The sequence below is a fragment of the Narcine bancroftii genome, chromosome 6 (genome assembly GCF_036971445.1).
Source record: "Narcine bancroftii isolate sNarBan1 chromosome 6, sNarBan1.hap1, whole genome shotgun sequence".
Taxonomy (NCBI): Eukaryota; Metazoa; Chordata; class Chondrichthyes; order Torpediniformes; family Narcinidae; genus Narcine; species Narcine bancroftii.
The window spans coordinates 80,964,626-80,981,470 of record NC_091474.1 but is presented as its reverse complement, the minus strand read 5'-3'; the positions used below and the strand labels follow the sequence as shown (position 1 = coordinate 80,981,470).

Below are 16,845 nucleotides of genomic sequence, written 5' to 3'. Positions count from 1 at the left end.
TCCAGCACTGTGTCTCTTGACTTCATCCACGGTGTCTGCAGACTTTTGTGCTTCATCTCCATCTCCGCATGAATTTCCTCCCACTCTCTCTACCTATCAAAGTTCCCCTGAACCGTCTGATTTTCAGAGCGTTGCCACGGCCTCGTCCTCTGCTGGGGTTCGTCCTGTTCCTTGGTGGCCTGACCCTTCCCTCTGACTTGGTTCGCTCTCTCCCACTTCCCTCCCCACTTGAGTTTGGCCCTCTCCATCCATCACCCGCTCCTCCTCCCCCATGGGGCATCCAGCCAACTCCTTGTTCTGACCTGCAGCGTCCCCAGGAGTCCTGCCGCTGAATTTCCCGGGCTGCTGAGTCGGATTTGCAATTAACTTTGCGCCGCGATCAACGAGAGAAAAATAACCATCTCCAGCCAGGACGAGGATGGGGGCGGTGTGGTTGTGAGAGACGGAAGGTACAATAATACTACAGGCAACCTCGCAGAACAACACCACCAAAACGCAGGCTGGACCCAGGAGAAGCGGCAACTGGAAGGAATAGAGCAGGAGAGAAAGCACAAGTGGATGGAGGATGTGTTCGCTGCGAGGTCCCTGCATTTTATTCGCCTTATTTCTGACCCAAGGTAAGAGGCTTCTTTTTTCCCCTGGATATAATCAGTGCAGGGTGAAAAGTTGAGGAGCTTGTGTGCTCAATGCGATTTCCCCCTGTGTAACTGACATGGGATGAGAACTTTAGTACATTCTGCGCCACTGACATCTTTTCCACAGGATTCCGCAACTAGTTTCGAGAAGGTTTGGATTTTAAAATGGTCTGGGGTTTGCTTTCAGGATCCGCTTCAACTTTGCTGAGAGAACAAGATTTGGGCGTGAAGTTTCTTTTTTTTTTGTAAATAAAAAGGACAAGAATCCAGTTCCCTTGTGACTTGGCGGCCGGACCCCGAGGTCCCTCCGTCTCTCTCGCTGAAGGTCTCCTTCCAACAGCAGATGCAATCCGCGGGATGGGTTCAGCCCGGGCGTCTTCGCGCAGCCGGGGAAAGGAAATGTGCGCCCCGCGACAGAGCTGCAGAGAGAGGATCAATGGGGATTCTTCTGCTCAAGAGACTGACCCAATCTTGGGGCGGAATGAAAGCCATGCAGGCTTCGCAAGGGGGGATCTCAGCCTCCGACCCCCTCCCCGAGATATTCCCGGCGTGGCTTGGAAATGTATCAGGTAGGATGAATGCAAAGACCCGGTGGAGATGATTGCTGAAGCTCGGCTGTCAACACGGGCAGGGGGTCGGATTGGGACACTGGAAGGCAGAAATGATGGAAAGAGCCAAGGAAGGGAAAGGTTGACCCTTGGGGTAGTCGGGACTTGTTCAATTCGCAGAAGGTTTTGGTGGATGTTGGGGGAGATCTGGGCTTGTTTCCCGGTGCCGTGTTCCCTTGACACTGGATCCCCATCCTTGCACCGTTGGCCCTGGTTTGAAAACTCCTCTTGGGCCAGTCCCTGTTTCAGGGATCGATGCGCACACGGGACAGGGCGCGATGGACTTGAACCATCGAAGAGTTCACTATCACAGGAATGTGAGGTTTTTTTGGCGGCCCCCCCCCCACCCCCCCCCCCTATAATTAAAAATTCCGTTTCAGACGTCTGCTTCCTGAGTTTGTCTTCATGGTAACAACGTTTGAAATATGCAATTGTTCCTAAATCAGTGGAATTTATAGATTATCGAAAGAAAATAACCAGGGACCTTTGGAGCATCTACTTTGAATTGTTCATCTCCAGGTTCTACTGACAAGCTAGTGTTTCATTGTTGCTGTTTTCGGATTATAAATATGATTTTTGATTTATTTTGGGCATAAAGACTCCCCGAGAAACGGGGGCAATTTACTATTTCTGTCCGGTTATAAATTTGCAGCAAAATTGAGGAGTTCTCCTCACCAGAACAAAAGCAATTATTGGAGTGGAAATATTTATATAAAATGGATTGCATTGAACGGCTCAAGCCAAGGTTTCTAATTAGCAGCCTTGCATCAAACAGGGCTCCTTTCCATGCAAGGGATAAGTATAACAGGAGGAAGGATGTTGGATTGTACACCTTTTGTAACCTAAGGCGCTTGATCAAATGTTTTGGAGCGAAGTTTCCTGGTGATGCAAAATAGATGGGTGAACTGGGGCCAAAAGGGATAGTGAAGGGATACAAGTTGTGTGAGGGGGCAGGGATTTGGCAGATGGAGGATAATGTGGGATCACGCAAGGTGATCCATTTGGGAAGGAAGATTTTTTTTCAAAAAAAAAAAGAAGCAATTCCTTATCTAAAAGGAGGAAATCTACAAAACCTTTGAGTATCTAGAATTAGGGGTGGATGATTGTGTAATAAGAGTTCACACATTTCCGTTGAAGAATTATTTTTAAACCAGGTTGCACTCATGGTCAGCATAGACTAGAAGGTCCTGTTTTTTGTGCTGCAGTGTTCTCAGGATGGAAAATCTTTGGAATTCTCTACCTTAGTTGTTCTCAACTTATTATGCCCATGCATGACCTTAAACATTTATTAACTTACTGTTGACAACCTGTAAGGGGGCATGAGAAGGCCTTGGCATAAAGGATGAAGGGGAATTCCAAGGTGTTCCATGTACCTGTGAAGAACAGAAGGATGATGAGAATAAAGGTGTTGCCACTAAAGGATAAAGGAGGCAACATGTGCCTGGAGGTGGTCACAATAGAAAAGGACCTTGATCATGGTGAACTTGGCAGTGTGCTGGATGGTGTTAAGGAAGAGGCAATGTTGGATCTTCTTTTTAAAAACAATAAGCTTAATAAGTCCCCTGGGCAGGATCCAATATATCCCAGGTTGCTGTGCAAAGTGAGGGAAGAAATAGTTGGGACAGTAGCCATGATCTGTGAGTCCTCTTTGGCTGCAGGGGAGGTGCCAGAGAATAGGAGAATGGCAAATGTTGCCATCTTGTTTAAAAAAGGTAATAGGGAGAATCTAACTAAACTTGACTGCTTCACCGGTGAGTCTTACGTCAGTGGTGTGCAAATTATTGGAGAGGATTCTATGAGCATTTGGAGAAGTACAGTCTCCTCAAGGCTAGTCAGCATGGCTTTGTAAGGGGACTTCATGAATCTAATTGAGTTTTTTTTTGAGAAGGTTTAAAAAAAGAAATTGATGAAGGTAAGGTGATAGACATGGTCTACTTGGATTTTAGTAAGGCATTTTATAAGGTCTCTGTGAGAGACTTGTTCAGAAAATCTTGAGACATGGGATACATGGAAGCTTGTTGGTGTAGATTAAAATATTGGCTTGCAGGTAGAAAGCTAAGAGTAGTAGTGGAAGGAAAGTATTCTTCCTGGAGGTCAGTGACTGGTGGAGTGCCATAAGGATCTGTCTGGGACTCCTGCTCTTGGTGATTTAAAAAAAAATTAATGACCTGGATGAAGAGGGGGAAGGATGGGTAAGTAAGTTTGTGGATGATACAAAGTTTGGTGGAGTTGTAGGTGGAACTGAAGAAGGTTGTTGAAGGTCACAAAATGATATAGAAAAGATGCAAAATTGGGTGGAACAGTGGCAGATGGTGTTCAATCCGGCTAAGTGTGAGGTGATGCATTTGGGAAGGACAAACCAGTAGGCTGAGTACAGGGTTACTGCTCAGTTACTTGAGAGTAAGGATGAACAGAGAGACCTTGGGGTCCAAATCCATGCATCCACAAGCTTGCCACACAGGTTGATAGGATAGTTAAGAAGGCCTGTGGGATGCTGGGCTTAATTAATAGGGGGATTGAGTTCAAGAGTAGAGAGGTCATGTTGCGACTCTACAAATCTCTGGTGAGATCACACTTAGTGTTGAGTTCAGTTCTGGTCACCTCATTATAGGAAGAATGTGGAAGCTCTGGAGAGGGTGCAGAGGAGATTTACCAGGATGTTACCTGGATTGGAAAGCAAGGTTAGCAGGGCTGGGACTTTTTACTTTGGAATGTAGAAGGATGAGAGGAGACTTAATGGAGGTCCACAAGATTATGAGAGGCATAGACAGCAAACACCTGTTTCCCAGGGCAGGAATAACATACACCAGAGGACATGAGTACAAAGTGAAGGGAGGGAAGTTTGGGGGAAAACATCAGGGGTAATTTTTTACTCAGAGTTGTGGGTCCCTGAAATGACTTGCCAGGGATGGTGGTGGAGGCTGAAACACGAGGGACATTTAAGAGACTCCCAGACGGGTCCCAGGGTAGGGAGAGTTTAGTACTTTAAAAAAAAAGAAATGTATGGGTCGCCGCCACATCGAGGGCTGAAGGGCTTGTACCGTGCTGTGATTTCTATGTTTCAATAGACAATAGGTGCAGGAGTAGGCCATTTGGCCCTTTGAGCCAGCACCACCATTCCCTGTGATCATGGTTAATCATCCACAATCAGTACTCCCCTTCTGCCTTCTCCCCACATCCCTTGAATCTGCTATCTTTAAGAGCTCTCTTTAAATCTTAAAAGGATCCAGAGATTTGACCACCACAGCCTTCCACAAATCCTCAACTCTGTTCTAAATGGCCTACCCCTTCATCTTAAACTGTGGCCTCTGGTTCTGGACTCCTTTCTTCCCCCCCAAAAAAATTGGGAACTGAAAGAGGAGGAGGAGGAGTAGTTAATAAGTGCTGGTGAGCTTAACCAACAATTTTTGCTTTGGTTGAAAAATGATTTAAGGAGCTTTGTTTTATTTTTATCATCAAATTTACAACCTTGTTTTGTGTATTAGAGACACTCTAGTTTCGACCCGTGGAGCTCCTCTGGCAGTTAAAAAAAAAATTTGTTTGCATATCACTCGTTTATTATGTTAGTAATAATTACCTTTGCTGCATCACTGCCAATAACAACCTGTGGAAACACGTTGAGAAATACTGCGCTCTGTCTCACAGCTCTGGAGGTGGAGTCATTGACTAGCAGAAGTTGATTGATATTTAAACTGCGGGAAGTCCAGAGGCATGGAAGGGGCGATTGGGTAAGTTAGGTTGAGACCACCAAGCAGAGCAGGCTTGAAGGGCTTCTGTTTCTTTGGTTTAAATGTACTTATTGAAGCCTGATTAAAATATACCCTAGGTAGGATGCACAAAAGTCAACCTGCACAAAAAAGGTTCTTTCATAAATGGTTTTTTTAATTGAATTGCTCAGTGTCATATGTATAGCGATAAGGTGAAAGATCTAGTTCCCTATGCAATGCAGATAGCTCGCGAAAAGCAACCACACTGTTGTGCCATTTTGGATCCATGTTAAAAGTTCACAGAAACCGATTGCAAGATTAATCTTGGTTATGGAAGCATTGACCTGTAACGATGAGATGGGCAAATCAAATTTAAAACTTAAATCATAAAGAAAAATGACCAGGGTTGTTTTTTTTTTGGATATATTGATTGAAAGATGTATATTGGCCTGGAGGTAGAGGAGAGTCCCTTGTAAATTTGGTGAATGATGCCACAGAAATTGGATATCTCAGAGGCAAGTTGATCTAGGTCAATTTTTCATGTAAAGGGTGACATTTCTAGCTCTGGTCTTACTAATGTGCTTAAGTAACTTTAATTAGATTAAATTAGTAATGAACAACGAGAACCATTCCAATCCTAAACAGAGTATATCTCACAGTTGAAGGAATAGAGCAGTGGTTCTCACCTTTTTCTTCCCACTCAAATCCCATTTTGTAATCCCTATGCCATTCGTGCTCTGTGATTAGTAAGGGATTGCTTAAGGTGGGATGTGAGTGGGGAAGGAAAGGTTGAGAATCACTGCTCCAGACCCAATTGTTACTGAAATGTTTTGCTTGAGAAAAATTGTCATTGGCCCATTTCCTTTGGAGTTATGAAACCGTGCACATAACGAGTCAATGAGGGATGATTAAAACAGTGGTTCTCAAACTTTATTTCCACCCACATCCCACTTTAAGTAATCCCTTACTAATCTCAGAGCACTGATGGCATAGGGATTACTTAAAGTGGGATGTGAATGGAAAGAAAAAGATTGAGAACCACTGGTATAGAGGTTTCCCATGATAGGAAGATGGAACAAGTACAAAAAAAAGTTTTAGCATGAGCATTCTTCAATTCAAATTATAAGTCCCAGTGATGGCTTGGGAGATGATTTCAAACAAGGCAGAAATGTGAATGGTAGCTAACATTGAAAGCATGCTGACCAGAAATTCAACAGCAAAATACTTTTCAATGTTTTGTGATCGAAAATTTGACACTTTATCTTGTTAAGTAAATTCATGACCATTTCTTGCTTGTTTTGCATCAATCTGTAGGTTAGGCCAGGCACCTTTGAGCAGGAGATGATATTGCTTCCCACATAGTTCCCTTTGCCAATCTTTCTTGGGGATATTTTGATCAGGATTGGCCGAAGCTGAACATTCCTGGGCTAACCTGATTGCTCTGACCCTGGACCCCTCTCTGAACCCTTACCTTTCCTCCTTTCCCCAAATTCAGCCCCTCTTGGTATTGATTCCTATGCATCCACCAACTTCAATCTCAACCCTAACCTTCTCCATGCCCAATTTCCCAATCCCTCAAGCCTATCATTTCTCAGACCACATTTCCTGACCTCAGGATCCTGATGTTCTCCATTTACAAGCATTATTCCTGCTCCATTTTACACCGACTTCGAACCTTGTTGATCCTTAATTGAATCTCAGTCCATTGCCTCTTCCTTCTCAACTCGAGGACCATTCTGCAATGCTTCTCTACTTTTAACCTCTACAAAATCAATAAGCTCTGATAGCCCAACCAGCATAACAATGGTTGCAGAGCCCAATGCATCTTCTGCAGCATCTCCCATCATAAGCCGCAGCTCAGACCTGGCCATCCCCACCCCCATCCCCAGCTCCCAATCTAGAGATAGATCAGACTGCATTTTTGATGAAGGAAACACAGGGAAATGTAGATGCTGAAATCCTGAGCCAAATAAACCATCAGCAGTGGGCTGAGCAGCATCTGTAGTGATGTGAGGGGCTGGATGAGTGCAGAGACTTGGTGATGTTTTGAGTTGAAGCCTTTCGTCGAGATGGCAAGTCTTAGTAAGTGGCTGGAGAGCAGAAACCACAGAAGGGGAGCAATGAGAGAGCAATGAGAGATCCCTGACAGATGAAAGTGAGTAATATGACACCCAGGGTGGCACCGTTAGTGTAGTGGTAAACGCAACAACGCCAGCAACTGGGGTTCAAATCCAGCTCTGCCCATAACGAGTTTGTAAATTCTTTCCGCATCTCCGTGTGTTTCCTCCCGGCTATTCCAGTTTCCTCCTACCCTTCAAAACATATGGAGGTTGTAGGTCGATTGGGTTTCATTGGGTAGCACTGGCTGGTGGGCCGTGCTGTCTAAATTAAAAAAAACCATTAAAATTAACTCCCTTCCAGTGTGGGTGGGTGCACCAAAATATTTCAGCTACATCTTCAAACACGCACTTACAAAGCTGCTCTGTGTGCTGTCTGCCTGCTTATAAAGGTCTTGTCTAGTGCAAGCCTATCACGCAGCGAACATCAACTGAAGAGAAGGTTTACTGAGCATGTCACTGCCCTGGAGTCTAGAACTAACAATGGCGTGCATTCTGCAGTTAAACTATTGACGGCCTCACCTTTGTTTATAGAAAACCTACTAGTTTGTGACCGTTCATCATAACAGAAGGCATTCTGGATTGAAGAGAACAAACTCACATTGATTTAGAGCCTTTTAGATCTCCAGACTTTTTATTTAAAAAAATACACTTTGCAAGGATGAAATTAATCCTTGGTTTTGCTTTAATTGAAGGACAGTGGAAGCAGGATTAATAACAATGAACAAATTTTTCACAAGGTTAAATAACTTCAAGCTGAACACAAAGATAATTTCAGATTTGCTGTATCGTGTAGGAAGTTGGAGAAATTTTAGCAGGTTTAATTACATAATGATGTTGACACGATGCATTAGTTCAACTGACCTAAAAATTTTTTGGTGCTGATTTTCATTTGTACTCAGCATCTGATGCCTCTCCTGTCAGTGTCCAACAATAGTCGGCCAGCATTGATGGATTCCAGTTGGCCTGATGCTACGTTTTCATGGTCGCAATGTACCAGTGAAACCTTTCACGGTGTCCGTCACTGATTGCACAAAGATCAGCAGGGAAGAAGTTCCAAGTGGAAATGCAGAAACTGAATTTTCAATGACGTGTTGCACATCCTGGTTTTGAATGCTTGAAGTAGAATTAAAATATGACAGGAAATAGGTCATATCTAAAAAAATGGTACATGATAGGAAAATGTTAAGGAGATTTTCATGATCAACAGCCCAAAATCCACAAAATCCACCCAAAAGCTTTTAAGGGAGCAAAATCTTCATTGCCAGTGTCATCAAAAGAGAGCTGGGTAACTACTTAAAGGGGGAAAACTCTGCTGAGATTTCTTTAATTGTTTAGTCTTTACAAAAGGCTGACTCAAACAAAATTGAACAATTGGTTCCAATCAGCACTGAAGGATTGAATAAGTACTTCACAGTTCTATTATAACCTCAATTATTCCATTACATTTGAGGAGTCACGTGATGGAGTAGTGGCCGGTCGGGAAAACCAGCCCTCTCCTGGAAAATAGGAAAAAATGTTAGGAAAAAGCAAAGCATAACCGAAATAGAGTACAAGAAATAGAAGATAAAGATAGAGAGAAGAGAAAGAAGATGGCTACCAAGAAGGAGAAAGTAAGAACAACTGGAAAAAAAGAAGTAAAAAAGTCGCCAGGGAAGAAGGAAGAAGGCCTTACCTGCACGAAGGAGCAGGACGCTGTGGTGACGAGGAGCACCCAACCCTCGAGGTCAGTACCTGCTCTACAGAGTCGTGCCACACTAGCCGGTGCACTACAAAAATGGCTCTTGGAGCCAAACAAGTGTGCAGCTGCACAATCAGAGGAGAAAGCAGACACCGGTGGGAGGGGGCTTAGCAGAGGAGTGGGCTGTCACAGACCGAACATCTGAGGGACGCCCGACACCAGGGCTCTCAACTGGAGGATAAGGAAGACAGCAGAAGAGGGTGCAACGAAACAGACGTGGAAGACAGACGGAGGGAAGACCGACAAGACGACCAACGTCAAGAAGCACAACAGACGAGCAGCCCAAGAGGGGAGGAACAGCAACAAGAGGCCCAGCTAGAAGAGGCCTGACAAAGAGATACAAGCAGCTCATCAGGAAAAACAGAAGAGACACAGACATAGAAGAAGAGGAAGAAGACGACCAAGATCTTCACAGAGAAATAGAAGGTAAAATTGATGGACAAAGAGAAATAAAAGGTAAAACTGATGAACAGAATATAGATAAAGTTTTTTTTGAAGAACAAATGAGATCACTAAAAGAATGGTCATCATTAGGGTTTAATGCAATTAAAAGGAAAATGAAATGAACAGAAGATAAAATGCAAAAGTTAGAACTGGTCATGACAGAAAAAGGGAAAAGAGTAGAGAATGTGGAAGAGCGGGAAATGGCTGTAGAAATGGAAGTGAATGACTTAAGAGAAAAATTGGAAGAAAGTGGCAAAAAAAATTAGAGACACAAGAGTTGTTATCTCAGAAAACTGATATGTTGGAAAATTATAGTAGGCGAAACAACATAAAAATAATGGGCCTGATGGAGGGTGAAGAAGGCACAGACATGAAGGAATTTATAAAAGGATGGACCCCGAAGGTCCTGGGAACGACAGAAATACAGGAAGAAATGGAAATAGAAAGAGGACCCAGAGCATTAGCTCCTAAACCACCGGCACATCAAAAACCAAGATCCATCTTAGTAAATTTTTTGAGATGCACGACAAGAGAAAATATACTGGAACGGGCAAGGAATAAAATTAGAGAAGATAATAAACCATTGGAATACAAGGGTCAAAAAATATTTTTTTTACCCAGACATAAATTTTGAACTCTTAAAGAGGAGGAAGGAATTTAATACAGTGAAATCAACTTTATGGAAAAAAGGTTACAGATTCATATTAAGACATCTAGCCGTGCTTAAAATATTTATACACGGGGAGAAAAACAGACTGTTCTCAGATCCAAAGGGCAAGAATTCGTAGAACGCGTGCAGGACAAGAGAAGAGATGTAACAAGAATGAAGAATGGTGATAAAGTATATATAAAGATGTAAAAACAATGTATATGTAAAGAACTAAAGAGGGGGAAGGAAGGGTGTAAGGGGGAAAAAGAGAGAGAGTTTTGTTATATGTGTTTTTTTTTTAAACAAGTGTTTACTGGAGAGGGTTGGGTGGAGGGGGAATAACAGTCACTGCAAGATCAGTTAACGCTGCGAACAAGATCACAACCCAAATGAAAAGTGGAGTTGTGGTTGCCTGGCAAGGGGTATGGGGCAACTCAGAGAGGTGGGGGGGGGGGAACTTTTGGTGTTAAGTTATTAGTGGATGTGGGAACTGTGGGGTTACTTTATGTCTTAAATGTGTTGTCGTATATTAAGTGAAATAAGAGAAAACTAAGAGATGAAAATGGGGAAAAGTGGGATAGAGGTGGCAAAGAGATGTATGCAAGATATAAGATGGCCATGTTGAACTATATGACTATAAACATTAATGGAATACATAACCAAATTAAAAGGAAGAGACTACTAAATTTATTGAAGAAAGAAAAAATAGATATAGCATTTGTGCAGGAAATGCATCTAACTGAAGTGGAACATAACAAACTAAAGAGAGACTGGGTAGGACACATAACGGCAGCATCCTATAATTTAAACGCTAGAGGTGTAGCCATACTAGTTAACAAAAATGTACCAATCAAAATAGAAGAGGAAATAATAAATCCGGCAGGGAGGTATGCAATGATAAAGTGTCAGATATACTTAGAATTTTGGAATTTGCTCAATATATACACACCTAACGAGGAGGATCAAAGTTTATGAAGGATATTTTTTGAAGATTGCAGACACACAAGGAAATATATTGATAGGAGGGGATTTTAACCTTAATTTGGACCCAATGTTAGATAAAACTGGACAAAAGACAAGTAAAAAGAATAAAGTAGCCAAATTTATGGTTAAATCAATGCAGGAAATGAAACTTATGGATATATGGAGGAGGCAATACCCAAGAGAGAAGGAATTTTCATATTATTCGAGTAGACACAAAACTTACTCAAGGATTGATATGTTTTTGTTGTCGGCCCATATTCAAAGGAGAGTTAGGAAAACTGAATATAAAACTAGACTACTAACAGATCATTCACCCCTATTATTAGCAATAGAACTGGAGGACATCCCACCAAGAACATATAGATGGAGGTTAAACTCCATGCTACTTAAAAGACAGGAATTTAGGGAGTTTATTGAACACCAAATTAAAACATATTTTGAAATAAACGCAGGATCAATGAAAGACAAATCTTTCTTATGGGATGCAATGAAAGCCTTAATTAGAGGGCAGATAATAAGTCATGTAACTGAGATGAAAAAGGATTACAATCGGGAAATAGAGCAGTTTGGAAGAGAGATAGTAAGTACAGAAAAGGAATTAGTAAAAAGGATGATATAACGAAAAGGAGAGAATTGGCGGACAAAAAAATTAAATACAAAACATTACAAACGTACAAGGTGAAGAAGAACATATTGAAAACAAAGCAAAAGTATTACGAACTGGGAGAAAAAACACACAAAATATTAGCCTGGCAATTTAAAACAGAACAAGCTAAAAGAACAATTCTGGCATCAAGGAAAAAGGACAAACAAATTGCATAATCCATCTGAGATTAATGAAAATTTTAAGGACTTTTATGAAGAATTATACCAAACTGAGAAGGAGGGGAAAGATGATAAAATAGAGGAATTTTTAGCTAAAATTGAACTGCCAAAATTGCAAGAAGAGGAACAAAACAAACTAATAAAACCATTTGAAATAGAGGAAGTATAGGATATATTAAAAAAGCTGCCAAACAATAAAACACCAGGAGAGGATGGATTTCCAATAGAATTTTATAAAACATTTAAAGAGTTATTAATTCCTCCTCTCCTGGAAGTAATGAACCAGGTAGAAGAAACACAAAACTTGCCAGATTCATGTAAGACAGCAATAATTACAGTAATACCAAAGACTGGGAAGGATCCATTAACACCAGCATCATATAGACCAATATCTCTACTTAACTCAGATTATAAGATAATAGCGAAATTATTAGCAAACAGATTTGCCGATTGTGTAGCTAAAATAGTAAAACAAGTTCAAACTGGATTTATTAAGAAAAGACAAACAGCAGACAATGTCTGCAAACTTATTAATCTAATCTACACAGTTCGAGGAAATAAGAAACCAACAGTGGCTGTTGCTTTAGACGCAGAAAAAGCCTTTGATAGAGTAGAGTGGATTTACTTATTTAAAGTATAACAGAAATTCAATCTACCAGAAAAATATATAAATTGGATTAAAACATTGTATAATGGACCATTGGCGAAGGTAACAGTGAATGGATATGTATCGAGTACTTTTAATTAAGTAGGTCAACTAGACAGGGATGTCCACTATCCCCCCTCATTGTTTGCCTTAGCAATAGAACCTTTGGCAGAAGTGATAAGAATTGAAAATAAAATAAAAGGGATAAAAATAAAGGAGAAGGAGTATAAAATCACCTTATTTGCAGATGACATCATAGTATACCTTATAGAACCAGAGGTATCAGTAAAAGAATGACATAAAAATTGAAGGAATATGGAAAAATATCGAGGTACAAGATCAATGCAAATAAAAATGAAGTGATGCCAATGAGTAACGCAGATTATACAGAATTTTAAATAGAATCACCATTTAAATGGCAAACACAAGCAATCCGATACCTAGGAATCAGGTTAGATAATAACTTAAGCCATCTGTACAAACAAAAATATCAGCCACTAATAAAGAAATTGCAGGAAGACTTAGAACAATGGAAAGAATTACCACTAACATTGATAGGGAGGGTAAACTGCATTAAAATGAATTTGTTCTCAAGGATACAATACTTATTTCAAACATCACCAATTCCCTTAACAGAAAAATTATTTAAGGAACTAAAGAGAAAAATCTTGTGGAAAGGGAGGAATTAACAGAGAGGTATAATCAAGGTGGTTTACAGTTACCAAATTTTAGAAATTATTATAGAGCCGCACAATTGAGGTATTTATCAGATTTTTACCAGACAAGGGATAAACCAGACTGGACTAAGATAGAACTAGATAAAATAGGGGAGAAGGTACCGAAACATATACTTTATAAGTGGGATGAAAAGCTGGAGCAATATAAAAACTCACCAGATTTGCATCATTTACTTAATATATGGAAGAAGATCCACTTGGAAAGGAAAAAAAAACAAATACCAAAATTACTATTGAGGCAAAATCCACTAATCCCTTTTACAATAGACAACCTTTCCTTTAGAGAATGGGAGAGAAAAGGAATCAAAAGAATAGAAAATTTTTTGGGAAATAATTTATTAACATTTGAACAGTTGAAGTATAAATATGGAATAACTCATGGTACAATGTTTGCATATCATCAACTGAAAGCTTATTTAAAGGATAAATTGGGAAACAGACTGAGATTACCTTAAGGAAGCAGCTTTGAATATGAGATTACAGACATAATGATAATCAAAAGATTTATAAACAACATGTACATTAAGCTGCAAGATAAGGAAGATGAAATAAACTATAAACCTAAGCAGAAGTGGGAAAAGGATCTAAACATAAAGATAAAAAATGAAGTATGGGAAAAGTTATGTTCTGGAACTATGAAGAATACAATAAACACAAGGTTACACATGATACAGTATAATTGGTTACACAGGGTATATATTACTCCTCAAATATTAAAAAAATGGGATTCAACATGATCAGATAGATGTTTTCGCTGAAAGAAGGAAATGGGAACAACATTACATGCAATTTGGGCATGTACGAAAGTAAATGCGTTTTGGGAAGAATAAAATCAGGTACAAAAGATAACATACTCAAAAAACCAGAGATATTTCTTTTAAGTAACATAAGAAGTAAAGAATTAGGCCTCAAATTGGATAAAGTGCAAAAGAAATTCATTATGATAGCCTTAGCGATAGCAAAAAAATGTATCATGTCAACTTGGAAAATGGAAGAGAGCATGAATATACAACAATGGTACATGGAAATGAATAAATGTATTCCATTGGAAAAAATAACATATAATTAAGAAAAATAAAGTCACAGTGTTTGAACAAATCTGGGAACCATACATGGAACATAACAGAGAGAGCTTGCCTACGTCCTCCATGAGAATGAAAATGATAAGAAGACAAAACTACTAGATTCAGTGTGTAATAAATAGATGACACATTTTTCTTGTTTATTTTCCTTTGTGTGAAACTATTGTTTATAGTTTTATTGTATTGTATATGTTGAATATTTATGGGTATTGGAGGGTGGTGGGTAGAGGGGAGGGGGGAAAGGGGGGGAAGGGGAGAAAAGACCACTGTGTAAATTTAATGAGATACATGTGTACATATTTTGGTTGATATGGTTCATGGTGTGAAAAATAAAAAAAATATTCCATTACATTTAAAGTAATGATCTGAAAGAAATGCTTTGGTGTCAGGTTATTACGTGATGTCATGTATTTACTCTGACAATAAATCTGAAAAAATCTGAATCCTATTGATACCTTTTAGCGGTTGATAGATCTTAATTGCCATATTGTCCAGGACTGCTTTTGAGGATCTGTTCTAAGTAAATGCCTTTTGTGTTGATTTATTTACAAGCAAGTTATTGTTCTTGACTGACAAAAGGGTACTTGAGGAAACAGAGGTACTAGTTTCAGCTTAATATCCAGTCTTGCTGAACTATCTGTTATCTTCCTCCAATCCTCCTGGCGATATCTGAAACTGATAAAGCAGAAAACTCTCATTTCCTGGTGATATTTCCAATCTTGAAGACTTGGCTTCTAATAACTTCATTCAGCAATGAATCTTTGTACTTTTTTCTTGTGACAGGGTGTGGAAAATAGGTGGTGGCGCCAGCATTTATTGTCCATCCCCAATTGTCCCCAAACTGTAAAGAATCAATCACGTTGGTGGGATTAGAATTGAGGACGTAGCCAGCTTCTAAAGTTGGGGGGAGAGAGCACATTTAAAAAAAAAGCACCACGACTGTAATGCGCATCGAAAGAACCAAAGACTTGTTGATCCAAACTAAGGCTTTTATTAACTAAAAGACAGAAGCATATCACAAGTAGGTCGAGATGGCAGTGTCAGGGGGTACCGGATTGGCGGCGGTGGGTCCCTGGTCAGCGGCGGCGACAGGCGTTGAGGTCGGGGCTGGGGCCTGGTCGGACATTAGGGTGAACGTCATTGCGGTGAGGGTGGGTTGTACCTTGCGCGCTCGGCGTCTGCCCCGTGACGTCAGGTGCTGCCAAGCTCTCATTGGACGAGAGCTCTGAGGAAGAAGTGTTTGAAATGGAGAGTGGCGATTTGGCTTCACACGAGGCATTGTGTTTGACGGTGGCCATTTTGGAGCGACAGACTGCAGCAAAGTGGCCGTTTTTAAGGCACTTCTGGCACCTGGCTTTTCTCGCCGGCACTGGGACCTGCTGTGCTTGTTCCTCCCGCAGAAATAACACTTTGGGGTTGCATCGGGCAGCGTAGCGGCAGTAGTAGGGTAGAGGGAGGGTATCCTACTTACATCAGAGTGTGGGGTCCAGCCCCAAGAGTACGTCCATACTTAAGACTGCAGCCTCCATCGTCTCTGTGATCTGGATCACATCCTCTAGGTTTTCTCCCCCATGCTCTAGCAGGCACTGCCTCACCTCATTCGATCGAACCCTGGCCACATAGGCATCCTGAATTAGATCGTCTGTGGTCTCCACAGCAGTTCTGTCTGTGCAGGCATAGTCCCTGCCCATTGCCCTTAGTACCTGAATATAAGCCTAATATAAGCTTTATAGGACTCACCGGGCTGTTGCCTCCTTGTAGCAAGTTTGTACCGAGCAAAGACCCCGTTCACTAGTCGCTTATAGAGCCCTTTCAGCACCTTCATGGCTGCGGCGTAAGTGGTTGCGTCCTGGACACTCTGGTAGACTCTCGGGGACACCATAGTCATCAATATTAGTAGTCGATGGCTATCCTTTATCACGGCAGGATCAGAGAGCTGTAAGTATGTTTCAAAGCACCTCACCCAGTGCTTAAAGTCATTCGAGGCTATAGCTGACTGTGGGTCGATGTCAAGGCGTTCCAGCGTAGCATACGCTCCATCCCTTCAAAATTTATTTTTAGTTAATAAAATTGTAATGCGTGTCGAAAGAACCAAAGACTTGTTGATCCAAAACAAGGCTTTTATTAACTAAAAGACTGGAGCATATCACAAGTAGGTCGACCAGTCCAGAATGACCTGGTCTGGCTAGGAGCAATCCTTTAAGACCTACCAGTAGATGTGGCTACACTCTCAGCCAATCACAGTCATCCTACACTACCATCTGTACAATATGTACATTTACACATTGGTGAACGACACATACCAAATGGGAGGCAGTGGTTGAATAGTGGGCCACAATTATTTTTTGGCGTTGGACTGTGGGTGGGGTGGGGCCATCCCCCTAGCTGATTAGAGTGACTAAAGCCCTGAATGTATAAGGATAGCAAATTCCCTTCCCTAAAGTACATTCATGAATCAAATAGATTTCTTTTTACAATTGAGATAGACCATAAAACTAACAACTAGCTCTTTAATGACTTGAATTTAAATTCTCCGGCTGATACGAAAGGATGTTGAATTTGCGTCTCTGGACATAGGCAGAGCAACATAACGACTATTACTATCATATCCCTGGCTGTTCCCTGACACAATGCACTCACTGCGAATTGATCCGAGGAGATCTGTTAACA

General features: G+C 41.0%; 1 protein-coding gene across 1 annotated transcript in view; it reads left to right on the top strand.

The window, feature by feature from the left end:
• The first annotated feature begins 429 nt into the window (after positions 1–429).
• The window catches only part of ret (ret proto-oncogene receptor tyrosine kinase), a 121,854-nt gene continuing 105,438 nt past the window's right edge, over positions 430–16,845 (top strand). The window contains exon 1 of the mRNA XM_069885504.1: positions 430–617. Within this exon, the coding sequence (XP_069741605.1) occupies positions 566–617 (52 nt within the window). The 5' untranslated portion in view covers positions 430–565. The remainder of the gene's footprint in view (positions 618–16,845) is intronic.